The 26662-nt window shown below is 36.2% G+C and overlaps 4 protein-coding genes across 12 annotated transcripts; 3 read left to right on the forward strand and 1 right to left on the reverse strand.

The window, feature by feature from the left end:
* The first annotated feature begins 197 nt into the window (after positions 1 to 197).
* On the forward strand, positions 198 to 14988 carry LOC119982431 (probable ubiquitin-like-specific protease 2B). Of its 8 annotated transcripts, none has more exons than XM_038825802.1 (16): positions 198 to 539; positions 2365 to 2493; positions 2570 to 2697; positions 2873 to 2966; positions 3059 to 3102; positions 3410 to 3592; positions 3692 to 3767; positions 5001 to 5109; positions 5937 to 6020; positions 8447 to 8578; positions 9600 to 9800; positions 9900 to 9955; positions 10039 to 10132; positions 12460 to 12550; positions 13760 to 13870; positions 14530 to 14988. In XM_038825802.1, exons 1-16 carry the CDS (start codon positions 368 to 370, stop codon positions 14794 to 14796), a joined length of 1971 nt encoding a protein of 656 aa, XP_038681730.1. In that variant the 5' UTR covers positions 198 to 367; the 3' UTR covers positions 14797 to 14988. The 8 variants fall into 8 exon arrangements, with proteins under 8 accessions (XP_038681730.1, XP_038681732.1, XP_038681726.1 ...); XM_038825804.1 differs by having other exon boundaries at positions 3410 to 3526; XM_038825798.1 differs by having other exon boundaries at positions 199 to 539; positions 3410 to 3607.
* A 424-nt stretch (positions 14989 to 15412) lies between these two features.
* LOC119982132 (magnesium-dependent phosphatase 1-like) lies at positions 15413 to 18214 on the forward strand. Its single transcript, XM_038825339.1, has 4 exons — positions 15413 to 15570; positions 16436 to 16607; positions 17575 to 17691; positions 17827 to 18214. Exons 1-4 carry the CDS (start codon positions 15461 to 15463, stop codon positions 17992 to 17994), a joined length of 567 nt encoding a protein of 188 aa, XP_038681267.1. The 5' UTR covers positions 15413 to 15460; the 3' UTR covers positions 17995 to 18214.
* A 425-nt stretch (positions 18215 to 18639) lies between these two features.
* Positions 18640 to 23055, reverse strand: LOC119982131. 2 transcript variants are annotated; one of them, XM_038825337.1, is made up of 6 exons: positions 22693 to 23053; positions 22507 to 22602; positions 21207 to 21247; positions 20638 to 20755; positions 19521 to 19601; positions 18640 to 19026 (listed from the first exon to the last, which is right to left on the reverse strand). In XM_038825337.1, the coding sequence occupies exons 1-6, from the start codon at positions 22879 to 22881 to the stop codon at positions 18970 to 18972; spliced, it is 582 nt and encodes a 193-aa protein (XP_038681265.1). In that variant the 5' UTR covers positions 22882 to 23053; the 3' UTR covers positions 18640 to 18969. The 2 variants fall into 2 exon arrangements, with proteins under 2 accessions (XP_038681265.1, XP_038681266.1); XM_038825338.1 differs by lacking the exon at positions 20638 to 20755 and having other exon boundaries at positions 22693 to 23055.
* Positions 23056 to 23290: 235 nt separating this feature from the next.
* LOC119982128 (beta-ureidopropionase) lies at positions 23291 to 26641 on the forward strand. Its single transcript, XM_038825335.1, has 6 exons — positions 23291 to 23512; positions 24156 to 24263; positions 25112 to 25300; positions 25383 to 25610; positions 25697 to 25921; positions 26090 to 26641. Exons 1-6 carry the CDS (start codon positions 23378 to 23380, stop codon positions 26453 to 26455), a joined length of 1251 nt encoding a protein of 416 aa, XP_038681263.1. The 5' UTR covers positions 23291 to 23377; the 3' UTR covers positions 26456 to 26641.
* The last annotated feature ends 21 nt before the right edge of the window (positions 26642 to 26662 follow it).

Consider the following 26662-nt stretch of genomic DNA (forward strand, 5'->3'; position numbering starts at 1 on the left):
AACTTGGGCCATCACAGCCCGGTAAGCGAAGGCCCAAATTCCCTCCGGCCCGGTAAGTGAAGGGAGACCAATAGACCATTGTTTGCAAACTAGCTGTCAGAACGTGGCAATTAATATGACCCTTAGATTTATCTAATGGTTGAGATAAAAGTAATTTGACTAATTTCATCGAAAAGGGATTTCAGCCCCACATCCCGTTGTGGACCAATGTAAACGGTTTGTCCATTTGAGATGAACACCAAACGATCAAGTAAGCCAAGGATGCGATAGCAGTCGCACGAACAATGATCTCGCCAGTAAGTATTTCATTCTTCACCTTCCCTTCGTTTCGTTGTGTTTGGGTGATTCTGTTAGAGAGCGGCAGAATATGACTCGCTCACGAAGACTGAGCTCGGACGAGCGATTCGACGTGTTCGAGTTTAACGAGGACGATGTGCGGGTAGAGAAGGCGTCCGGTAAGATCATGAAGAAATTCGGAAGCCCTAAAAAGAGGAAGCGCGAAACTTCTCCCATAACCAAATACAAGTTCCTCCAATTCTGTACGTTTTCGTTTTGAATTGTGTTTTGCTGTTTGTTTGATGGGAAACTAGCGCGGAAAAAAAAAAGGAATGAAGTTGAATTTTTGATCATTAAACCTCTTTTAACTTTTATGGATTCTGATATCGTGTATTACCTGTCATTTCTACGATCCCATTTTTCCATGGTGGTTTTTCAGTATCCCTGTTATATGAGATAATTCGACATCTTTCTACTGACGGTGCAAGAATTTTCACATTGATAAAACCTGAGGAGGAATCTGATCATTGGGTGGTTTGGAACAAAAAAGAGTAAGAAAATGAGAGAGAAACTTGTTTGGGAATAATATATTTCTCCAACTCTCATAATAAAGGCAGTTGTGATGTTTATATGGAAGTTTTCTTTTGTGCTTGAAGCTGCGATTGCCTTACCTACCATGGCTTGAATTTCTGTTTCCAGCATTGCAGCATGTCATGAAATTCTTTGTGGCTGTACTGAAGACACATTTGGATTTTGGATGATGATCTTACGTCTATAACTAAGAGATAGGAGTAGGTCTACATGCATGTCTAACAGGGGTCAAGGATACTTTAGAAAGTTGTTCTTTATCTTTAGCAGTGAGTAGTTCCCATGCAACAGTCCAAGAAGTTCATCATGTGAGGAGTGGCTGCATCTATTTTCTTTTTATTTTGATGTCCAAATTCCCTGTAGTAGGAAGGTATTGGTTGTGATATGGGAAGCTTGGAGACTAATGATCTTCTTATGATTCGTTAAATCTATTACATGTGCTCATTGTGTGGTTTCATAATTTTACGGTTTTTACTTATAAATTGTCTTGGCAAACTCACAATGAATAAAGAAGCCTGAAAATTGAATCACACAGTATGTTCTTAGACTGATTTGAAATGTATGGTACTCAAATATATCTTGAGTCTTGTATCTATGCTTGATATCTGTTTTGCATAATGTTCCCTACTCCTCCGAATTTGATTTTTTCAGTATATTTGTCTGAGTTGTCTTAGATCATACAAGAAAACTTTCTATATTGCTAATCTTTTACTTGTGATCGCGGTTCCTACGGAAACCCATTCTGTGGGGAGCCTACAAAAGTAAATTCCTTTGCACCAATGCAAGCTAATTCTCCCCCTCCCCGCATCTTTCTGAGCAAACGAGGCTACAAGCCTACAAGGGCAGGGCTATCCCTAATTGGTTACTTTCGATCTTAATCTTGTATTGTATGTGATATATCTAGAGATTCATGTAACCTGCATATGCTAATAATAAAAGTGTGAAAGTGTTATCTTTCATTTTTATTCAACTGTTAGCATGATCTGAACTACAGTTGAATAAATCCACCTCCAATGACAAGTCTTGGGATACGATTTTTTTTCCCCGTTAGGCTTACTGTACATATAAATAAGTTAATTAAACGTTTCCTTTTGGACATACTTTTTAAGACATTTTGGTGGTGTTATCCACCATATAATTGGTGTCAAGATCAATGTTGTCTGATAATTAATTTCTCTTGTTTCTATTGATGATTTTTTTTTTTGGTAAAATGAGACTTTTGGAGGCTTTTTTTGGCTCTCGGTTCGACTTTGGAGGATATACTTTTATCATCATTTATCAAGTTCTTTTTTGTGTTTGTTTGCCTAGGAGGGATTCTTGACATCTGAATAATCTAGCATTCTCAAAATTTTCACTGATAACTGTTGTAGATCTTCTTAATCTTTTCTCTTCATTTATTGTTCACATTTTTTTTTGGCCTAGTGCCACTGAACGTATTATCTATGCTTTGTTTTTCAAAATGTATGTCAGTTTTTTCTTCATTTTGTTTTCCCCATACAGTTGCTGAAGGGACTCAAAATCAACAAAAGGAAATTGGAAACAGATTGGTTGATGTTCCCAAGGAGCCAATTTACATTGATGATGAACCAGTTGATGCTGACAATGGGCCCACTGATGTTGATGTTGCAGGTATGGGACATAAATTGAACTTTATTCGTGAATGCTACATTTCTAATTCCTTGCAATGTTTCTTCTGTATTTGTAGGAAGTATCACGACTCCGCAGAATGAAACTAATGATGCTATTTGGGGCATTGTTCCTAGTGTTGGTGCTATGAAAGACGAGATTGATGGGGGAGATGTGCTTATACTATCAAGTTCCTCAAATCAAGTGGTATTATCTTTTGACTGTATTACTGTAATTCACGCATCGTGTATTAACACTGAATGTATGCAACATTCATATAGCAAAATTGACTGTAGGATGCACTAAAGGGCTCATTTATTTTGACTGTGAGCGAGGTCTTGATGTTGAATTTCCTGTGATGTATACAATCTGAATTTTGCAGCAGAATAAGCGCGTTATAATGATTCAAGATGATGATGACAGCAATGAAATGGATTTCAAACCTACATGTGCCTTTTCATCTACAGAGTTTGAAGGTTTTTCTTTCTTCATTTTGGCAGTTATATGCTGTATAGAGCATTCATGGTCATGATCTTACCCTAACATCTGTGCATTATTTGAGTACCAGCAGAAGAACATGTGCTGGAATCTGGCTCGGGCGGAAATCTAATTGTAGGTGTTTTATCGTGAATTCTGTGATATAAACTATTAAGCTTTTGCATTTTAAAAGCCTGTTTGAAGAATAACTTTTGAAGGGTTGGGAATCAAAATTTGTAATGTTGGACTTATTTTAGTTAAGTAAATGTGCAACTTTGTACAAGCATACAGTAACAATGAAAAACTCGTACTGTGGACCAATGAGATTTTCTTGGATTTCAATCCATAAAAAATAATTTATAATTTCATCGGCCATGCAGTTCGCATGGTTGTTGGGGCAATCTTATATATTATTGGCAGCTGCCTGTCGCTTTATTTGCAGGACTTCAGAAATATGACAGTGGCTGTTTCGCCTGGTTTCATCGTATATGGGGGCATATTGTTTACAGAGGCACAGTTAACTTTTGCAAGGAGCTGCATCAAAATTGATGGTACCAATGTAAATGGCATGAAGGGAACATTTAAATTTGAGCAGAGCATCGATGATATTATAAATATTGAATCAGTATGGCTTGCTATTGTGAGTCAGGCAGACTCTTCCATTTTCTATTTAGATGTTACTTATTTTGCCAATAATTTTCTTTTATTTTGGATTTGAATATAGGTCAAGACCGCTTTTATTCGCTTTATTCTTAAAGCAAAGTATTGTAAAGAAGCAGGAAATGGAAAAGAGCCTTCAGGTTTGCGTGTTTCTATATATGATACTTGGAGTTATTTTTTTGCACCAAAAATATTATTAATTTATCAATTACTCAAGTACTTATGCCTGTAAGTATATGAGCCGAATCCATGGGGAATAATTTGTGTAATACCAAATTTGATTCTTCAAATGTTCATTTCCAAAAGTCGTCACGCCTGCTTCATTCTTCACCTGAATTTTGCTCTCTTCCAAATAAAATTATCCATGTGCCAAGTTAAAGTTCGTTTTGAGCGGATTAATTAATCTATATTATTAGAAAATCAATATAAACTGCATGAATTACTTCCAAAATATGTTGGGAAATATACCCAATAGTGATGGAAAGCATATCAAATTAAGAAATTATCGTAATTTATCTAAATAGATCAAAGAAGCTCTTCTATGCACTTTGCATGCGAACTGTTGTATAACAGTAATGTCACTTCTCTCCTAAGCTGAGGTTTCATTTGGAATACTTCAATGTCTGCAAGTATGTGTTTGCCCCTGTTTGCTTGGCTAACCAGAAAACTTGGCTTGAAATCTCTATACAACATCTTGGACTATCTTTGATTGATTGGCCTAAATAGCATAAATGACACAAAACTAGATTGCTTCATATGACCATTTGGAATATTGCTCATGTTACAAACAATTATACTCTCTTCATTGATCCGTTGAACCCTATGGTGAAATTACATAATGGAATAATGGGCTATTAAAGGGAAATTTAAATAAACTATTGAGGTAAATTTCTTTAGTTCGGTACTGCATGCAAAAGTACTGTGCATCAACGGGTATTTTGGATGCTTTGCTGTTTCTGCTTTAGTGCTAGGCTCGCTGGCATTGATTGCCTTTTTTCGTAGGGAAATATGCAGAGTCTTTCACGAGGTATCATATATTGTTTATCTGTGTAAATGGTTCCATTGATACAAGCCCCCCTCCCCACCCACTTCCAAACATTTTTTCCTCTCTTTCATTAATTATCGAGTATGTGTGGTTTCAATTGCTAGAGATGGATTGTTTTGTTCAACTAATAGGAGGGTAACTGCTATGATAATCTTTCTAATTTGAAGAGAAAATGTATCCATTAACACTTAACAGAGCTCGTGCTGTTTGTGATTCAAACTCTCATTGATGGGGAATGACTCCATGATAACGTTATCTTTTATTCAGGGGTTGTCTGAAGTTACAAATTCTCACCTAGTAACTTCTTTGTTTCTCTAAATGTATGCAGGCAAGGAGTGGTTAACATTTACTGTTTATAATCCTAATTGGTTTGAAGTACAGGAAGCAATCAAATCATTGGATGTGAAATACAAGAATGCTTGGAAAGAGTTTTCTGAGTAAGTATTGGTCTAATCAATAAGTGTTTTATCTGATAACATCAACTTCAAGTATCCTCTTCTTTTTTTTTTCTTTCTATTGATCGAGTCTGTTTGACTGTGAAGCTTCTGTTTTTATTTTTCTGTTTGTCAAATGTTTTATAAGACATGAATTGGTAAGCATTTGGGTTCAATTCCTCAGACATTGTTATTGGCTACCATTTGAGCACTTATAGTTATTCTATGTTTATAATGGAAAAAGGGATGGACGAATATGTGACCCAGTGGTAGAGTTGTAGATGTGCAACTTAGAGGTCACAGGTTCAATTCTTGGAAACAACCTCTCCACATATTGTGTGGGGGTAAGGTCTACGTATGTCTTGCCTGTCCCCGACCCAACGGGTGCCTTGTGCATGAGAGTTGTTTACCTTTTGTCTGTAATGGAAAAAGGTTTAATCCTTGATTGGAGGATAGTAACCCCGTTTAACTTTTGCAGGGAAAGACATGTTCACAAGAAGCCAAAAATGTGGTTTGTTTTGTTGTGGGGTCGCTGTAGAAGAGATTGCGATTTTGGATGTTGTATTTGAGTTATTTATATAGGCTGGTTAAATTTCCATAAATCCTTTTCGGCTCGTTTTGGGTTTAGATGCTGCATCCACCCTACAGATTGCTTTCTGATCTTCCCTCTGCACGGCCTTGCTTTGCCCTTGATCTTTGAGTGTATTGTGTGCTGTTTATGTGGATATCCTCTTTGATTTCTTTCCTGTGACCGATAGGCTTTCTTGTGAAACTTTTTTTTATATGGTTTGTTAATATCATTTAAATTTCTTGTGTTGTTTCTCTTACAGTGCTGAGTGGGAAAAGGAAGAAATTTCTATCCTGACGGGGGAGCCCAAAGATATCCTGTTATTGTCAAAGAACTATCATCCCAAGTAAGTTCAGAAATCATATGCTTGTCAATTGTCCACCATGCTACCACATAAGTTTTGAAGTTTGCATTATTTTATATTCTAATAATCTGCTTGATGAATTTCACTACATTCTTTTGCCGCATCTCAACATGCTGCTCTTTTTCCTTGCAATTTTTGTATTTCAATTCATTTATTGATGCTGCTTGCAGCCTACTTTTCCAAAGATGGGATACTTTAAATTCTAAAATAAATTTCATAATCTCGGAATAACTATCAGAGTATCAGTAATGGTTCTGTAGTGGATCGTCAAGTAGCAATTAATCGTTGCTGTTGTCAAAGCCTTAATCCCAAATAATTTGGTATTAGCATCATGAATGCCTAAGAGTAGTTGAAATCTTATGCATGAATTCTCCTTTGACACTCATTTCAATCCAAGTCAAAGATCTCCACCAAGTCAACAATGCTGTGTCCTTTTTGATCTCTTTAAGGCCAAGATTTTCTTTTTTACTTCTCTTGAATTTCTTCACCTCTTCATACCACTGCACCAACATCTGTACGATGTACACTCCCCAACCATGATAATCATTTTCTCACATCTTATTCAATTGATGCTATCACTACTCCGGATCGAATGGTCTTTTTTATAATCTTGTCCTTTCCTTTTGAGGTCACGCATTCAATGCAACATCCTCGCTTCAAGGCTTATTTTGGTCACAACAAACTCCAAATGCGCTCTTCCACTTCATCCAACTAGCTTTTAACAAATGAATGAAGTCTACAGCGTGCACGTAGATGAAACAGTTAATGTTGTGGTACCTAGATATGTACCATTGTACTATGAAAAGTTCACTATTTAGAAAGCAGCAAATGACTCTATGAAAGAAATGAGATTAGCTAAAAGGTGATGTGGGATTTGGTAAGGTTGTTCCCTTAGACTTTCTTGTAGCAGAGAACACTCGAGCGGCAACAAAAATAAAAGTGATCTATGGACGAAGCAAGCAGTTGTTAATCTGGAAGTGTTTATGTGGCAGCCAACCGAAAACCAGCCAATTTTGTACATCTGACATATGAAAGATGTGACTTGACTTCCTCTGATGCTTTTGTAGAGCTATGGCACTGAAAAATAGGATTTAAGTGCATGCAAAATTTGGGTTCAAGGCTAAAAGTTGAATGTGATTTGTTGCTTGAGTTCCATTGTAACAAGCTAAACTAGGTTTTATGGATTTCAAGGATGTAGGAACCATGTGGGGTATAATGCAATGCAGTGAGATTGGGTTAGGGGATATTGAGAGCTGTGGTTATTTTCTTAGGACACAGAAAAATAAAAAAATGTAGTGTTCTGTGACTATGGTTTTTATATGATGAAAGAGTGAAAGACACAAGGTTTCATAATTAAACTTGAGACTTCAATTAATGAAGAAAACATAGAGATTCTTTTTGTACCAACCTGTCTTTCATACTTCAAGCACCTATGTTGACATTTTGATAATTAAGCAATTATGATTGTGGAGCTTGGATATAGCATCCTGAATGCATGAAAAGATGGGTTAGATGTTACAAAGTAAAAGACTCACTGGAGTGAAAAATGCGGTCAAGGCATAGATGGACACGAAGAAGAAAGAAAGGAGATGATTGTATGTTGCTGGTTTGGAGGGAGGAATTGACTAAGAAAAGATGATATTGGCCTATGATCATGTTGCTAGATTCTCTTATTTTTCTGGGTTGACAATTAACAACTAGCATTTTTAATCATTTTACATGCACAATTACTTGATTAAATGGCTGAGAATGGTGAAATATTAATCACCAATTTTTTAATATACCGATGGGCGATGGCGCGGGTACTAATTGGTAGTCTTACTGGGTTTAGTAAGCATCTCTGATGCTGTGTGAGTGGCATTTAGGCTGTCAGGAGCAATGGGTGAGAGGGTTTTCCGTTCAAGTAATCCAGTACTATAAAATGCTCTTCAAACTTTATGGTCAAGTGAGAAATAAATTTCGACAAATAAAGCCACTTTTTTTTCCTTCATTTCTGATTATCGACTTAGCAAGACCAATTTTTAATTGAGTTGTGCTAATGAAACATAGTTTGATTTAGGCTGGTTCTGTTTCTTCTTTTTTTTAAGCCCCAACTTGTCTCGATTAAGTAATGCTGAAAGCCTGAAGCAATATTAGTTTTTAAAGCAATAGCGATGTAGAGGTCATTTTGTTTGATTGGATAGATCACAGTGTAAATTTGTATTTTGTGCTTACTTTTCTATCAATCTGGAAGACTATGTGCATTTTGTTTATCATGCCTCCACCTGTTTGATATTAAATTGTCGTGGTATGTATAAGCATCTTTACTTGTAATCCTGCACTCTTTTGACTCTTTTTTACTTTTATTCTACTTGATATTTCATTTTTATTGTTCCTTCTATGTGTCTTGGTTGGATTTCACGATTCAGGTTCGATGTGCCTTTTGAAGAGGTCATTTATCCAAAAGGCGATCCTGATGCTGTTTCAATTAGTAAGAGAGACATTGAGCTTCTTCAGCCGCAGACATTCATTAATGATACCATCATTGACTTCTATATTCAGTATGTTTGAATTCAAATTATACATGGCTCCCTTTGTTTCAAACTTCATTTCTTCTTTCTTTGGACATGATAGAATGGCTGATTTGTGCTTAGGAAGTTTAATGAAAGGAATTCAGGCCCAAATTAACATTATAGCCCTTTTCAAAGGGTAGTGGCTTGTCCAAAACAGCCTAGGCAAATTTTTCCCTGATTATTTAGCCAAATAAGAGAAGAAAAAATTGGAATTTCAGATATAGCGGCTTTAGTTTCATGAATAGGGTTGGATATTCTATCCAGCATGTGTAGACTATGATGATGGTATATATTGCTGGAGAAATTATTTCCATTTCTGTCAAGTTTCAACTCTTTATCTGTTTAAAGCATTACTACTATTAAAAGAAAATGAAATTATTTACCAGTGTTTCTTCTGATAATTATTATTTTAAATTGCATATCAGTACATGTCAGTGCTTTATTAAATTTTTTGGAGTAATTATTCCAAAAGAATAGGGAAACACCAAAATTGATGCAATCTCAGTAGGATAGTGTAAAAGATAAAATGGAAAAAAAAAATACCAGGTCCACAAAGCTCCGGTGGTGGAGGTGAGATTCAGAAGGAGCAAATGTACACGACCCAACCTGCATTTTGGAGAGGCTATTTCTCTAGTTTTAGCCTGTGACACTTTGTGATGAGGGGAAAAAAAGCAAGTTTTTTAAGAACTGTTTCTCTTTATGGAATCACATAGAATTCTTTACGTCTTTGAAAATCCTGCTAGTTCTCTGCGACCTCCAGAGTGAGCATTTTGGAACTTAGACCAATCAACAGTTCTATGGTCTTTCCTTGAGTAACTTCTAACCATTGAATAAGTAGATGGTCTACATATTCTTCATCATCTTTGCACAAGTAATAGTAGCTAACAAAGAGGTTCCTTTTGAACAAATTTTAAATTGTAAGATGCATATGAACTACTGTCTGCATATGAGAGAAATTCCTCTTTCTATGCTAACACATTATAATTAAGAAATGTGAAACTTTTGGCAGCTATTTGAAGAGCAATATTGAACAAAAGGAACAGCCTAGATTTCACTTCTTCAATAGTTTCTTCTTTCGCAAGCTTTCTGGACTAGACAAGGATCCGTCTAGTGCTTGTGAAGGCAAGGAAGCATTTGAGCGTGTTTGCAAATGGACTGAGAAAGTGAATCTTTTTGAAAAAGATTACGTTTTCATTCCTGTAAACTACAGGTAAGAAAATAGTCATGCATTTATTTAGTTTGGGCGACAAGCTACATCCACTCATGATAATGGTTTTTAATATGAATAACAAATGCATATTGGTTGCAGTCTTCACTGGAGTTTGATTGTTATTTGTCACCCAGGTGAAGGGGCAAATTTGAAAGGCAAGATCTGTTTTTACTACATTTTAATTTTTTCGTATGTGCTATGAATATCCCGGTTCATACAGTTTTCTATTGTCATTCAGATGATGAAAATGGGAAGTCAACCAAGTTACCATGCATCTTGCATATGGATTCTATCAGAGGAAGTCACCGATGCCTTAAGAGCCTTGTTCAGAGGTAGCCTGTTTATTGCATTGGATACTATTAGTTATTCTTTTTATTATATTAACTGCCAGATTGATTTGAAGGGCGTTATGATGCTGAAGGGCGTTATAATGCCAAAGAATTCTTTTGCTTATGTGGTGAAATATTACCCTATAAATCAGAATGCTATGATGGTTGTGGTGTTATGGCGATGACTGATAATAGATGATCGGGTTGCAACCACTCAATGGTGAAAACTGATTTTCTAATGAAGCACAAGGACAAACTGTGTCTGACCATGTCAGAGAGAGAGAGAGAGAGACATTTGGGGATGAACTACATTCAAAGAACATCTTAAAATTTCTTTAGTTCTTTCCAATAAAAGAGTTAACCCAATGGCAAAACGGTGAAAGGGTGAACACAAACTTAATAAGGTCTTAATAAGGAAGATGAAAGGGTGAATACAAACTTAATAAGGTCTTAAGACCTCCTTAAATACCTTGTCAAATGTATTTCTGCTTAAGTTGTGGATATTACACGAGGAAGATGAAAGGGCGAATACAAACTTAATAAGGTCTTAAGACCTCCTTAAATACCTTGTCAAATGTATTTCTGCTCAAGTTATGAATCCGAGAGATTAATTTGAAGATTGTGATTTTTATGATGTTGTATTTGCAAATTGTGGTTTATTTTTATGGAATCTGACAAGGAAACTGCAAGATTTTAATAATGAATAGAACTTTCCTATTGAAGCACAATACAAACATTTTGCTATCTGTGGGTGCATGTGTGTTATTGTGCACAAGAGAGAGAGAAAGAGAGAGAATAGCCAAGTGCCTGGGCAAGACTAAATGCCAAGGAGTGTTGTCAATGAAAAGGCTAAAATGCGCCATAAAAATTTGACGGAAGTTAAGGTAGAGGGTTGTTAGGGTACTTTTGTCTAGTGATAACTAGTAGTCAGTGATTACACCCGTGCAGACGCGTATAGACATGTGCATGTACGCAGCCAAGAATACATGCATGCATACATCCAAACATTGATATATATTGATACTTCCATTCAAAAGAAAAAGATATGTATTGTTACTTGATTACAACACTGTATGTACTTATGATGATTTTTAGTAGGTATTAAGAATTAAGGATTAGTGCGAAACTTGTCTTAGTGATAAAGTTACTCGGTTGGAAACTAAGCTACCTCAAGTTTAAAAATACCAAAACAGCTGCTTCACCATACGGGGTAAGACTCCGTGCCTTGGTCTTCCTAATCTGCACCACTACTGTCGGAGCCTTTGTGCACTGGGTGCAACTTCGTGCTTCCATTGTTTATTATGCTTGAATTTCAAAAAAAGCACTTTTGCAATTAGTTTGGTGCAGGCCATGCTCGTTATATGCTCATATCGGGGAACCCTGAAAATTGAAAAACTAATCAAGGAAGTAAGGGAGGTAATATTGTACTCAAAAGGCAAACACAATAAAACTCAATGTCAAATAAGAGGGCTTGAGTTCATCTTAGTTGTGCGTCAAGTGGATACATTTATGGCTGCAAATACTTATGACTCATGATGACTCGTTTAATACTTTAATGTAGTACCGATTTTATCCTCTCTCATGCACATTCCATCTTTTATTGGTATACTAATTAAAGAAGATTGAGATTTAATTTTATTACTTGGAAAATAGATATGTTGGAGAAGAGTAATATAATTATAAAAGTTCAACGCATGTTTAAGTAGGCTGTGGTGTGGGCTGCGTTCAATTTGTTATTAATTGGATCATCTGATGTCAACATGACACAGTCAATATATTGAGCCGTTAGTGAATACGGTGTTGTTTGGCCTGTTAATCAACACTCATGTTTCTGCTTTGATTTTTTGCATGATTATTTGTTATGTTCTGCTCATACCTAACAAGTGGCATTTATCTTACTTTGATCTTGAAAAATACAACCTGCCAACGTACATTGGCACCCCTAGAAAGTAACACGTCCAGATAAGAAAAAAAGGTTTAACTGCAAATCCTCCTTTCAATTTTGACAACATTTATTGAAACAATGAGATTCTCATATAATGATAGAGGAGGAGATATTTGCAGGAATTTTACATTCTTTGGTTGAAGTATGTTGCTCCTTTCAGATGTAACTCTAATGTGTAATAAATGCTTACACAATTATACCTTAGCAAAATAACTCATTTATTAGTATGCTGATGACATTTTCATGGATGAGAATACAATATTGGATAGATCATTTTAATGATGTTGAAGGTTTTTCAAGATGCTCAAATTTTAACATCTTTTTTAGTTCAAATGAGTATTAATGATGCTTTTTGACAATAATATTGTTGTATATGCAATGACAGTTATCTTTGCGAGGAGTGGAAAGCAAGGCATAAGGAAATGGATGATGATGGATTTTCAAGGTTTTTACATCTACCATTTGTTTCACCTGAGGTAGTACTATTTTCATTTCTATAACATGAGCTCGTTTTTGCATTTCCATTCTAGCTATGGATAATGCCTGGGTTTTTCTTAAAATATAAAATATCAGTGGAGTTGATATGGGGTACAAGGGGCGTCATGCATTCAAATGACCTACAAAAAATATGACCAATTACATTTTTAAGCAAGTTATCATCCACATTACAATTTCTTTTATGCCAAGGAGGTGAAGAATGATCCCTTTGAAATTAATAATCTATTTTCTTTTGCACATTGTTTTCTGTTGTTTTGATAAATGAAAATATAAATTAAGATAAATAAGGGTATGTGTGGAAGAGCAGTGATTAGTGTATGAATATTCCATAATAAAAGAGGTTGTCTAAGATGGAGATATAATCTAGGTCTTTGAACCAAGGACGAAAACATGGTACTACATGCCACTTAAGCGTGGGTAGGGGAAGAGATAAAAACTCAATAAAAATGGATGGGAGAAAGATACCAAAAAGAAAGATTTTTTAAATATCTTGGGTCGGTATTTTGAATGATGGAGGATGTTTCCCATATGATTAAATCTATAGATAGAGTGGCAGAATGCATTTGGTGTTCTATGCTACCAAAGGACACTATATAGGTTTAGTGGGGCACGGAATATTGGGTTCTTACGAAGAAAAAAAGAAGCAAAAAAGAGGAATATAGTAGAATGAAGATGCTCACAGGATTTTCTGCAACTAGGAAAGATGGGATAGGAAGGAGGTCAATCGGTCTTAGATATAGTTTGCTCCGATTTAAGAAAAGAAAAGAAGTTGTCTAAGATGGTTTGAGAACATACATTGTAGAGATATCAGACTATCAGTGGTCTTGTGCAAAAGGTGGAGAAAATTGAACTTGAAGATGTCAAAAAGAGAAGAGGTGGAAGAAAAAACAGCCTTCTTGAAAGCAATGAAACAGGATATGAACGTTACAGGATTAGTGGAGACATAACTTTTGGTAGGATCAAACAGCAAAGGATTTGACAGCTGAAAATTTTCAATATCAATTTTTCCGGGTTCTATTTTCCCACGGGTTAGAGACATTTGAGTCCAGCACTAATCCCTCCCATCTTAAAGCATAAATGAAACTAGGAATGAGTGCATCCTTGCTGAATTTATTGTTATATTAGATGAATCCTCAAGTTTTCACTATGTAACATCGATTTTCTCATTATTTTCCATTTTGGGTCAGCTGCCTCAACAAAAAAATTCATTTGATTGTGGCCTTTTTTTGCTTCACTATGTGGAACTCTTTCTTCAGCAAGCTCTCAACTTCAGCTCAATAACAGAAATTGTGAAATATGTAAGTGGCTGCATCTGCATATGTCTTGACTGTGAAATAACCGTATTGATTGCTAAAAGTAGAGGCATAAAAAATTAAGGATCTGTGAAAAACAGAGAAACTAAGTGGCTTATTGGGCAAATTTATTGTGATTATAATTATTTTGTTTTAGTCCTTTCTATCCATGCCTTTTTGACATATCAAGGGCTTGGACTTACCCTGCCTTTCTGGGGATAAAACTGTGAGGCTTTCTCAGCTAAAGAGGTAATTCCTTGCAAGGTTGGGTCAAATCGTTACAAACAGTATTAGAGAAACAACCCTGTCTGGTCTTCAATCCTGTTAGAATGTATATAAGCGACGTGAAATGTCTCAACCCAACAAGTTAACTTATTGGGTTGAATGGCAAAGTAATTAATCTTAACATGGTATCGGAGCGGGAGCTCTTAGGTTCGAACCTTAACTTCCGCAATTTAAACCCTCATTTGTTGTTGCCCCAAGTGTGGGCCTTTGTGTGTATTTGTTGGTGCCCCAAATGAGGGTCTTGTGTGAGAGTAGCCCTATTCTAGGGGATTCTTCTGAGGTTCCTTTTTATATTAAGATATTAATGCATGTATAGTTTCAATGGCAACTGTTGAGTTAGTTTTTTTTTTTTCTTCCCTGATTTTTCCTTGTTTTATTAGCTTAATAAGGAATGGTTTCCACCTGTGGAGGCTTCTCTGAAGCGGGTTCGTATTCAGAAGCTTATTCATGAAATTCTTGAAGATTATGCTTCAGAAGTTCCTTCGGTTGACTGCACTAGTGAGGGTCAGTCCCAATCAGCTACCATGAATGAGCAAGAATCTGAAGTTGAAATTCTTCTGGACGTATGCGATACTCCAAAGACATCTCCTGGTGATTCATCAAGTTCTAATGCTCCGGGGGAAACTGCAAAACTTTCTTTTTGGTAAGTATTTCTGCTGCAAAACGGTTCAGGGCATATTTGAGGATCAGGTTCTTTTCAGAAGAAACTTGTTGAAAGATTGGAATTTGTATTCACTTCTGTCAATAACATTATTTTGTTATGGAATATGGACAAATGGTTACTTTTAGCTTTGTAACCAGAAAATTTGTTATATAATAATATAAGGGAATATTTGACATTTCAAATGTGCACTAACAAATCATAAGAGTTGTTCTACCCATCAATTGAACTAAATACCTAAGTGAACGTAACTATTTTCTAGGGATTTGTGTTGAGTCTTGGTTCAATTAATTTGTCAGACAGGTTTGTACGTGTTTAATTCAGACCGAGTTTGAATTTAGTGGACTGTCTAAAGGGACCATGTCTCCCATAAAAAAAAGAAAGTTTGTGTGCCACCCATCAAGTTCAAGTTTAAGTTTGATTGATTTCATGATTGTTAGTGAGAGCAGAGTTTCCATCATAATAAAATAACAAACAAATAAAAACAGAGATGCAGTTTTCCAATTGGATACAAAAGGGGATGCACGGTACTTGTGAAAGACTCATCCGCATCGAATTCTCGCCCCTCCCCCTTAGAAATCACATAAGAAGAAATACCCAAGAAGAACACGAGACAGTCGCAGACACGCAGAGGCAGAGAGAGTAAGAGGATGGGAGACGAGAAGGTGGAAAGCGAAGCTTTACAGATTATCGGAGCATTTCAAGTGCTGCCCAGATTGGTCGTCTTCGATCTCGATTATACTCTTTGGCCTTTCTACTGGTACTCCATCTTCCTCTTTTTTCCTCTTCTTTTACCTTTTTTATATACTTTAATGCTTCGATCGTTTCGTGTATTTATGTCTTTCGTTGCATGTATACATGGATTGTAATTGGAGCAATAGAAAGGTTGTGCAATATATGGTGGGTTGGAGATTAGGGAAGCAAGAGCGATTCATATAGAAAAGTAAATCCATTTCAATGGTCAATTCAATTGTATAATTACATTTTACTTGCGTGCGTTACAGCAATTTTTTGTGATTAGGTGAAATATTGAGGGTTGTGGTAGACTTGATTGAATCCGGTTGGGTTTGATAGATCATAGATGGTTTTTTTCCTCATTGATTTCGAATTTTCGATTTTGATTACTGAATCTTCCTTGTTTAAAATTCTTTGGGTTTCGTTTTCCGCTATATACATATATGCAACTTGCTGATTTAAAGTGAGATATGAACTTTTTGAACCACAAGTTAATAGCTGCTGCAAGAGCAGGAGCTGCTCTCTCATGGTAAAAATGAAAGGGTTTTCTTCAGGGGCTTCTTTTTTCTTCTGATTAGTTGAACTGTTGTGTTTCCTGTGCATTTTTTTCTTTTTCCTTTTTTGTAGTTAATTTTTATGTTGCTAGTTTAAGAGATATCAATGAGGAATAATGATTTGAAAATAGTTTCTCTTTTATTATTCATGTTCATACTTTGCATTTATTTGTATGTAGGTTTATTAATGCTTCCCTGCAGCAACCATTGACAATATATCTCTTGCTTCTTTGCTTCATTATCTAGTCTAGAGAACATTGTTTAAATGTTATATTTTGTTCTACATGTTATACAATTTGTCATCGTATGTCAATCTTCAATCTTATTGTCTTTCAGTGAGTGTCGCTCAAAACGTGAAATGCCATCTCTATATCCTCATGCTAAAGGCATATTACATGCACTTAAGGACAAAGGGATTGATGTAGCTGTTGCTTCTAGATCACCAACTGCAGACATAGCAAAGACATTTCTTGGCAAATTGAGTCTCACATCTATGTTTGTTGTCCGGGTGAGCAAGTATACTTTTGTTTATCCGCCTCTTTCCTCATAGTTCAGTGCACTGTTACTTAAATCTTTGATTTTTTTGTCTGATTGTATTAGTTCATGTGGTAGATATTTAAAAGGGTAAACTACACTTTGCTCCCTCACATTTGTCAAAAAAGACAGATTCGCCCTCTAGCTTGGTAAAAGACACTTGCCTGCCCCCAACATGAGTTGAATGTTAGTCGGTGTTGTATCTTTTTATTGAAAGTACGAATGTGCGATTTTGCCTCTCATGTAATGAAAAATACAATTGTTTTGAATTTCTTCCTGAACCTTTCAATTATTATCACATTTATGATATATGTTCAATTAAGAGAGAATAATATTTCGTATTATTCTCAAATTCCATAATTTGATAGTATTTTCAATATTCTTCTGCATTTGCATATTTGAAATCATAGAGATATTAGATAAAATTAAGTAAAAATAACTTACATGTCCAAAAAAAAAAGAGCATTTGTTAATTTTGTTCATCGATATAGCTTTTTTATACTTAGGCACTGCAACGTCTCAGTAACATCTATCAAAATGATACGATGTCATACTTTGTTTAAAAGGTACTCTTGGTATTTTGAAAATTTTATGGAGCATAAAATAAACTGTAAATACTGACGAAGTTGTGTCCACGAACCATGAAAAGTTAAAGGGTAAGTGTCTCTTATCGAACTAGAGGGGGGATCTGTAACTTTGACAAACGTAAGGGGGATAAAATGTTTTTTAGGATTTGTCTTGCTTATTTATTCTCCAAATTGGTAATCAGCATAGGCAACTTTTGTGTCAGCTCAGCATCAACAACTCCCCCCAACCCTCAATCCCATGATTTTTTTTTGACGTATCTGCTTATTCAGGTGGCTGTTTCTTTGTCTTAATGGGACAGACAATTAATTTCCTTCCTGAGCAGCTTTCTCATTATTTGAATATTTTGTCATTAGGAGATTTTCTCCAGTTGGACACACAAGACAGAACATTTCCAGAAAATTCACACAAGGACTGGGGTGCCCTTCAAATCAATGCTCTTTTTTGACGACGAAGATAGGAACATCCGAGCAGTAAGATTCGCATTTTCTGTTAATCAAAATGATCACTTTTGAAATTCATTGAAGCAGATTTCGTTGCAAGTAATTGTTTAGGTTTTGTAAATATTATGTGACACATCTGCTGGAAATTGTAATTTTAACTTGCAGGTATCTAAGATGGGAGTAACAAGCATCTTGGTGGGTAATGGTGTCAATCTTGGAGCATTGAGAGAGGGGCTCACAAAATTCTCCCAAAACGTCAATACCTCTGAAAAGAACAAGCAGAAAGGGCTAAAGTTCTCCCAAAAATCAAATTCGTCCGAGGACAAGGAATGAGTCTTGAATCAAAAACCTCATTCATGAAATTGATTTTAGTACAGCATTATTTTGACAAACCCAGATATGTTGTAATTTCATCTTGAATCTTTTGTATTATAATCCCTCAACGTTAGTAGAGGGAGCCAAACCTGGCAAACATGCCTAAAACATCAACAGTTATATCTGCCAAACGAGGCGAATTACAATGATGAATGGTATACATTAGATTTATTTTGATCTACAGTAGCAGGCCGGTCATTTTTCTTGCATGTTATAACCATTTTTCTTGCATGTTATGACCGATACAAAAGCCATGTTAAGAGTCTTAAGCCCGTTTGCAGTGCACTCTCTTCTGTCATTGCTGCTTAATGTAGCACTCATCCGGTATCACCCAAATTTTGTGGATTAATACAATTTTTCGTAAGAAGAGTTCTAATTCGATCACCAAATGTTTAAACGCCTAAATTTTAACTTGGGTAGATTTCTCAACTTTCAGTCAGTCAATCCGGACAGACCGTTGTCAACGTGGAAAACAAATCTTTTTAAGAAAATTAAATTTAAAAATAAAAATTTCACCTCATAAAATTTGTTTCATATCCGGGGGCTCCATGATTTTAAAGTAGGATACTAGACACTACTTCAGCGAGTGTAATTGCCTAAATCGAAACAAACGATTCAACTTTCGCCTAAATTGAAATAAAGGATTCAACAGTTTTCAGAATATCCAGATGCTAGAAAGATAAACTTCTGTACATTCAGCTGTTACTGCTTAAGCTAGAGTGAAAAACAATCAGAGGTACAACGGTGCGACATACAACTTTACATCTGCAACGGATGTAATAGGAAAGAAAGATTCTTGCCAGGTATAAATGTCTCAGCAAGCAACCATGTGAACAAGACTATAAAAACAAGAGTTTCTTATCTAGCATGCTTCATTGAAGTCATTTGGCCCTCTCTCGCTTTCGTTGAACTACTGGATAGATCTTGGTGGCGTCAAACTCCCTCTTGCATAAGCAATTGTTCAAGTTCTTCCCTACGCTGCTCCAATTCCTGTTTTCACAATAAGTTTCAAGAGCTAATAAAGGCGCATGGAAGAAGCCAAGAACTGAAAGCTATATGGATATTGTTTCAGTAACGGCAATTTATGAAAAATGATATACTGTAAGCAATATTTACAAGACTTTAGAGACTATGCATCTCTATAAAAAGGTATGAAGCAAATCCAGGATAAAATGAAAAATAAAGAAATTCATCTCCAGGGTATGTATTGTTTTAGTCGAGTGATCAGCTATGCATCCATTTTATGAGAAATAATAGACCAGACTCATGCAATGTCCGAATCTTATATTTCTTAATGCTCAGCTATATATCCATATTATGAGAAATAATAGATCAGACTCATGCCATGTCTGAAGCTTAGTAAACAACAACAGAAACAAATCAGCAAAACCCATGGAACAGTGGGCAGGGAAATAAAAGTCATATTGAGACATACAGCAGCATCTATCAATTCAAGAATAGAACAATGGAGAGCAACAGCTTACCTCCAGATCCTTGGCTGCTTGCTCCCTTGTAGTTTCTTTCTGCTGGCGTTTACGTTTAAGAAAGCCAATGCAAAGGATTCCCTGAAAAGTAAGCGACGCAATTAAAATGAAATTTGTTCGCATCTCAAAAGATGAAGACATGTTGAGTTTAGCTAACCCAACTAAATTTTAACATAGAATAAGTCAATTAATGCACACAAGAAAGCTCAACTGATCAAATCGGGACCCCTAAAGCAAGAGAAACTTATGAACAATTATATTCCAGGCCAAAACCTTTTTGAACCTCAACCACAAAAATATCATTAAGAATCTGAGTCAAATATGCAACGTTTTGATTTAGCTGAGAAATTTTCATACAGACATCCACGTGTTGTTTAATAGGGTGAGTCATTGTGTAGACACAAAGTTGCTCCATTAAAACGTATTTGTCATAGGTTCAGTCTCTGCACAATGTAAGGGAAATGCGATGTGCATAATGAGCCTTCCATTGACGACTTTGAATCCAGTAGAACCAAACCATGGATGGAAAAATGAGGAGTCTCTGTAACATATTCACGCTGGTAAGTGGTAACCCACATCATAAACCAAATTGACGCAAGAAAAAATAAGTTGAGGTTAAGCCTTCATTTGGTTCGAAGAAAAATCAAATTTTTGGAAAATCCATATTTTTCTAGAGGGAGGGAAAATAGTTAATTTTTCAACAAATGATATATGCAAATATATAAAGGAAAACTTCTCGAAATAAACATTGGAAAATTATGAACTTTCCTAAAACTTGATTATCCTTCAAACAAACAAAGCATAACTTAAAAGGCAAAGTGCATCAAGTTAGGACCTAGGAGCATAGTGTTGGTTTTCAATACCTTACAATAATGTATTTTCAGGCCTACAAACTTTTATAACAAGAAATACTGTGAATCTTTTTTAATCAAAAATAATAGAACAATTTCGACTCAACCAGAACTTAAGAACGAAAAGCCACCTATCCAAGAAAACCACAAGCAACAGAGAAGGACTCTTTATCTTGGAAAATTCTGGAATTCCATTCCTTCCAGATTAAAAATTAAAATGTTTATCACTTAGTCCATGGGCAATTGATGCTTTTCCATCATCTTACCGAAATAATATAGACAACACCACAAGAAAGGAGCATATAGCTTGCTATATTTTGAAGAAGAACAAGAGCTTTTTCCTTCGCAGAATAGTCAGTGAAGGCTCTTGTCATTACTGCAACACTGAAGGCAAAAATTATCAATTTAAAAATTGAATACAATTATTCAGTCATTGCATACCTAAAATAGGTTCCACTAAAAGCTGTGACATGTTCATACACTCAACACAAACCCAGCGACTGACGTCTAATGGAGAGAACCATTAACATTGCAAAAATCCTTCTTGGAGAGCTCCAAAGAAAGAAGTTTCTATTTATCAAGATCCCAATCTGTTTTTCATTCAGTCAATGAAACTTGTTCATTTTTTTAAAGTCAACGGTAAACCAGATCTTTCCAGCTAAAATGCTTGTACCAGAAAATAAATGTATCATAAATTGAATGCCTTCTGCAGATTCGTCACTCTGGTTGATTTTTGTTCTCAATTTAGGTTGATATCACTTCTACTTTGGGAGAAAGACAACCTCATACGGATGGTGGAGTTACAGGAACGCAACGAGAAAGTTCTAAAACGTACAAAATTTGCAGCATGCCCCTTCCCGCCCAGTACTCTAATACCTGTGAAATATTGGTAGAAATTAAGACAAGGTAATTAGAACAACAATCTTGATACAAGGATACAATCACGAGATTTGAAAATAACAGAAATGCAAAAAATCATTGTTGGAACCTCAAGTTAATGAGATGAAACAGAATATCGAGTAGGTTAATATGAAGATAAAAATATAGTGGCAGTATTTCTTCAATCTGCATCACTTTGTAATCTTGCTTGGTCACTCTCATTTAAGAAAAAACCAATTCAATTTTTTCTAATTTTATGCCCAAAGAAGAATTAAATAATCTTCATATTTTGGGACGGTGGAAATCATATGAATTGCATCATTATGTTCCGCTTTCCACCATTGGAAGTGGTTTGCTAACATATCTAGTGTTAATGGTGCAATCAGAGTGACCTTTTTCTGCAGTTGGCCTAGTTATTGATGTCTTAAAGAGTCAGATTAGTACCAGCTTCATTGGAGGATTCGCATAATTAAAGAATTGGATGTAAGAAGAAAGAAAACAAAGAAGTCTCTTGAGGGTGAATTGAAGCAACAATGCGATCTATGTATTAATGTATATCTTCCTCAAAACAGAAAAACGGATATCAATTATTAAAGTTCAAGTTAAAAGTGGGAATTTTTGTTATAGATTTAAGGCAAACTTCGCATGTCTGCTGCTTAACACTTCAACCTGCACTGCTTTGCAATTATGAAGGTTGAGCTGATAGAGACAACATGGTCGATACATGCACACACACACAAACACACACATGTACATACATACATAGGTACATTCATACATATAAATATATATATATATATATATATGTACACAATGAATAACTATTTTCAATATCGCTTTCTAAGGTAGCGATGGTTCCACCGGAAAAATGAAAATAAGAAAACCCCTGAAATTCTAAGAGCTTCGTCGTTCCTTAACCATAAACAGGTATTTTAATTGCCTTATTCACAAAACCTTACAGTTTATGCTTTCAACAAAGAATACTCTCATCTTCTTTGAGCTAAAGTGAAGCAACTAACAGACGTAGGTCAACAAATTCAAATCTGCTTCTTGCACAGCCGGCATTCTATATTCTAAGCTTTAAAAGTAAAATAACCAGAGTTGGAGACACCAAATTTAGAAGGCCGTTATACTTACGGCTCCCAACTATATTAATTCACCATTCAGTCGCAAATCCACAATTAAATCGAAAAACGATCAACTAATGGGATATATAACCTAACTACAATATGCTTCCGTAATAGAAGAAAACGAACCTTCCAAAATTTGACAATGAATCCCCACTCTGTCTCCGCGAGCACCACCAAAAATGCGAGCACCACCGCATAACATCGAAATATCCCGTTGAATATCTACAAAACTCACCATATCACATCAACACGAACAGCATGCTTATACATACATGTCTAGGCATACAGTCTTTGACAACCAAATATACATACATCAGATCCGTCTTTGAAGGAGCTAATTGCAGAAAGAACATTGACGACAATGCAGAGAATGGCGGTGAGGGAGGTAATGACGCTGAAGCACCTACAAACCACGAGGAATGGGTCGGGCCCCACTCGAATTCTGGTCCCCGATGAAGAAGCATTCTCAGTGACCGCCGCCGTGTCTCCGTTTCTCGACATCTCCTCGAATCTTCGATGCCTCCCCGGAAATCAAGCATACGAAACCCTAAACTGAAGAGAGAGAAGTTTCCTTCATTTCGCCGGATATTCGAAGAGCAGGAAGTTCGTTGTTGTTGTTTGCGTTACTGGTTCGTTCTTCCTTTCTCACGAAAGCGGGATTCTAGTTCTTTCACCTAATGTTCAAGGGAACCTAATGTTCAAGGGAACTCTGGTTGGGAGTGACACGTGTCAGTCTTGCTTTACGAGCAGTGACACGTGGGCCAATGACACTGTACTGTGGTGTTTGGATATGTATCTTCATCCGAAGGCCAATATTCCGATTGCACAAGTTGTTCCGTAGAAACGGTTGTTTCAAATTATTTCTACGTTCGTCGTCGTTTTGTCAAATATTCAAAGAGGATCAATTATTTCCAATCAGCCGTCAGTGACCACACTCCCAGAGATCAACTACCTCTGTTTCTTCCGTTCCGTATATTTCTGTGAGACAGAGAAGAACATGGAGAAGATTGGAGACCTGGTAATAGACAACGGAGATGTTGAAGAGGATAATTGCTTCAAAGATGGATCAATTTGTGGGTATGATTCTCTTCACCAACTACTAAGAGCGAATCTTCAACCCCATCACTTTCAGGTATTCCTCTTTCTTCTTGAATCCATTTTCGTTCGGTAGAGTATTGATGATGTATCATGTATGTTACTGAGGTTTGTTTGTGCTTTCGTAGTACTTGAATTTGTTTCTAGGATCGATCATGCCCTGCAGTTCCATTTCTGAATTTTTTTTTTTCCTTGTTAGTGGTAGCTTTGTAGCTGCACATACGGTTTTTTTAGGTTTCCGTTTTTTGGGTTGCGATTTTTTTTTCCATTTTTGTTATGTTTCTGTCTTGAGAAGATTGTTAGACATTTATTGTTGCTTTATTCAGTTGATGCTATGGAGTGATTGGATTGGAATCTACATCTATATATAAGTAGATAGGTAGTGTGATAAATATTACTAGGACGGGGGAAAATCATTCGGGAAAGTTCTATGTATATTTGATGGTATCAGCCTGTGCTCTTTGTGTTCTTATTTGGTGTCATAAGAGCAGTTAGAAATGCCTTTTTCTATGTGAAGTGTTTATGTAGAGCACACACTTCCAGTTCGCATATTCTTTGAGAATTACCTTAGAGTCTTCACGGATTGCACGTTTTCTCATTCATTTCTAATTGTCACAACCCTTTGTTTATCGCGTTTGGAATTTCAAAAATTTCCTGTTGATACCGGCAGTGTTTTGCAGGAAGTCAGCCGTGTGCTTTTAGGGCTAAATCGTGGAAGACCACTTGGGCAGATTGCTCTTTCGGAGTCTGTTAAATCTCTCTCTTCACAGAATGATTTTGATCTCCAGGTAGATTTTTAACCCTATATTGCCAGAGCATTCTAATTTCAAAGTGATTTGAAGAAATAGGTTCACCATACTTTCTATTCCCTCCATGTGTGTTCATGATGTATTTGAAGGGTTGACTAATTATGTCAAAGCGAACCATCACCTCTATGATTAGAATGGTAGGATACCAAATAGTTTATGGACATTTTTGGAAGAACTGTTTTTTCTTTCTAAGCTCGTTCTTCGGGGGAAGGGAATGGGAATTGAACACTGACATTATTTTGGAACAAGTTCTTGAGTAAACGTGGAAACAATTTTCTCACATGGATTTTAGGCTTGTGTCGAATACAATAGAAGTATCTCAATGCTTTGAAGGAGTTACTGGATTTTGAGCGTATGTGTCCTTAATTTTGCCATGGAAGATGATGCTCTGAGTGAGAAAGAGGATGTTGGGCCAAACCCTTTGCCTGAATGTCAGTTTTGGCTGTTGTGCTGAGCACAAGTTGTGTGTTCATGGGAATTCCCATTGGACCTTTCCCTTTTCGCACTTCATAGTAGAACCATTTATGTGTATGTTCTTGTGTCAAACACATCTACGCAAGCCATATAACTGGAGAAAATATAGTTTATGGTTGTGACATTTTGTTTCACAATTCACTGGAGCAGATTTTATTGTTGTATGTAGAGCTCCTTCTTCAGTAGGATCATGGTTTGCCAAGGGTATTTGGACTGAAGTCTAGGCATGTAGTTCGTTTAGAATGGGACAGTTATATGTTATTTCTTTGTTTTCAGGGATAGAATCCTCAAATATTTTGTTCTTGTCTTTTGAATAGAATTGTGCTGAATTATTCCCCTTAATACTACTTCAGGGGTTTTCTTTTTGTGCGGACAAAGAGTCATTGAGAGAACCTAGAGTTGTCAGGGTGGGTCTTATTCAGAACTCTATAGCAATTCCAACGACTGCCCCCCTTTTGGACCAGAAGAAGGCCATCTTTGAGAAATTGAAGCCAATTATTGATGCTGCAGGTGCTTCTGGAGTCAACTTATTATGCTTGCAAGTAAGTCATTCCATGAGGCTTAGAACTGATTCCATTATTAGTTTTTCATAAAAATTGTAAGCTTCATGTATTGTCAAATCAGGAAGCATGGATGATGCCATTTGCCTTTTGTACTCGGGAGAAAAGGTGGTGTGAATTCTCAGAGCCCATTGATGGGGAATCAACAAAATTTCTTCAGGAATTTGCAAAGAAGTACAACATGGTCATTGTAAGTCCAATTCTTGAGAGAGATGTGAATCATGGAGAGACTCTCTGGAATACTGCTGTTGTAATTGGAAACCATGGAAATGTAATTGGCAAGCATAGGAAGGTAACATGCACCATCTGCAACTAATTTTAATGTTGCTTTTAATGGAAGTCCTTTCTTAAAAACTTGATGACCATGGCATTTGGCAGAATCATATACCAAGGGTTGGTGACTTTAATGAGAGCACATATTACATGGAAGGAAATACGGGGCATCCTGTGTTTGAGACGGCTTATGGAAAGATTGCTATCAATATATGTTATGGGAGGCACCATCCCTTGAACTGGTTGGCTTTTGGTCTGAATGGTGCTGAGATCGTTTTCAACCCTTCTGCAACCGTTGGTGAACTCAGTGAACCAATGTGGCCTATTGAGGTTTTTGTTGCCAATTTACTTTTTTCGTTGAGTCTAAATTGTTTATGATATTTACTTCTATTACATCACATGGAAATAGCCACACTTAGAATGCTCCATTCTTTTATTCGTAGTATTATAAACAATTAGCGACAGTTGAAAATTCAAATATTATTGTTGGTTTTACAGGCACGTAATGCTGCAATCGCAAATAGTTATTTTGTTGGGTCGATCAATCGTGTTGGGACTGAGGTATTCCCCAATCCATTCACTTCGGGTGATGGGAAGCCACAACATGCAGATTTTGGACATTTCTATGGATCCAGTCATTTTTCAGCACCTGATGCTTCTTGCACACCCTCTCTCTCCCGTTATAAGGATGGGCTGCTGATCACGGACATGGACCTTAACCTCTGCAGGCAATTTAAAGACAAGTGGGGATTCAGAATGACCGCACGTTATGAGTTATATGCAGAGATGCTCGCAAATTATTTGAAACCAGACTTCCAGCCTCAAGTCATTTCTGATCCCTCGTTACAAAAGAAGTCTTATTGAGTTGTGGTACTAATTTAGTTTGAAATCCGAAAGAGGTAAATGAAGTGGAGACGAAAAGATGTGTCTTAAATAAGGTCTTGAATCAAATAGATTCATTTGTTGTTGTTGTGTATATAATGTGTCAGTCATCTGTCCTTGGACTAAGATTGTGTGAAATGTGAATGATTTCAAATGATGTTGAACAAACTTTTTTTTTTCAAGTGATTG

Source organism: Tripterygium wilfordii, chromosome 17, assembly GCF_013401445.1.
Source record: "Tripterygium wilfordii isolate XIE 37 chromosome 17, ASM1340144v1, whole genome shotgun sequence".
Taxonomy (NCBI): Eukaryota; Viridiplantae; Streptophyta; class Magnoliopsida; order Celastrales; family Celastraceae; genus Tripterygium; species Tripterygium wilfordii.

Excerpts from the sequence above, each read along its gene's own strand:
- LOC119982431 (XM_038825798.1), top strand. The coding sequence starts at position 368 with ATGACTCGCTCACGAAGACTGAGCTCGGACGAGCGATTCGACGTGTTC. Across the intron at positions 540-2,364 it reads ATACAAGTTCCTCCAATTCT|TTGCTGAAGGGACTCAAAAT; the intron begins GTACGTTTTCGT and ends TTCCCCATACAG. Across the intron at positions 2,967-3,058 it reads TTCATCTACAGAGTTTGAAG|CAGAAGAACATGTGCTGGAA; the intron begins GTTTTTCTTTCT and ends TTTGAGTACCAG.
- LOC119982131 (XM_038825337.1), bottom strand. The coding sequence starts at position 22,881 with ATGTCGAGAAACGGAGACACGGCGGCGGTCACTGAGAATGCTTCTTCA. Across the intron at positions 20,756-21,206 it reads AGGGGCATGCTGCAAATTTT|TGTTGCAGTAATGACAAGAG; the intron begins GTACGTTTTAGA and ends TTTTGCCTTCAG. Across the intron at positions 19,602-20,637 it reads GTGTTGTCTATATTATTTCG|GGAATCCTTTGCATTGGCTT; the intron begins GTAAGATGATGG and ends CTTACTTTTCAG.
- LOC119982132 (XM_038825339.1), top strand. The coding sequence starts at position 15,461 with ATGGGAGACGAGAAGGTGGAAAGCGAAGCTTTACAGATTATCGGAGCA. Across the intron at positions 15,571-16,435 it reads ACTCTTTGGCCTTTCTACTG|TGAGTGTCGCTCAAAACGTG; the intron begins GTACTCCATCTT and ends ATTGTCTTTCAG. Across the intron at positions 16,608-17,574 it reads CATCTATGTTTGTTGTCCGG|GAGATTTTCTCCAGTTGGAC; the intron begins GTGAGCAAGTAT and ends TTTTGTCATTAG.
- LOC119982128 (XM_038825335.1), top strand. The coding sequence starts at position 23,378 with ATGGAGAAGATTGGAGACCTGGTAATAGACAACGGAGATGTTGAAGAG. Across the intron at positions 23,513-24,155 it reads TTCAACCCCATCACTTTCAG|GAAGTCAGCCGTGTGCTTTT; the intron begins GTATTCCTCTTT and ends AGTGTTTTGCAG. Across the intron at positions 25,301-25,382 it reads TCAACTTATTATGCTTGCAA|GAAGCATGGATGATGCCATT; the intron begins GTAAGTCATTCC and ends TTGTCAAATCAG.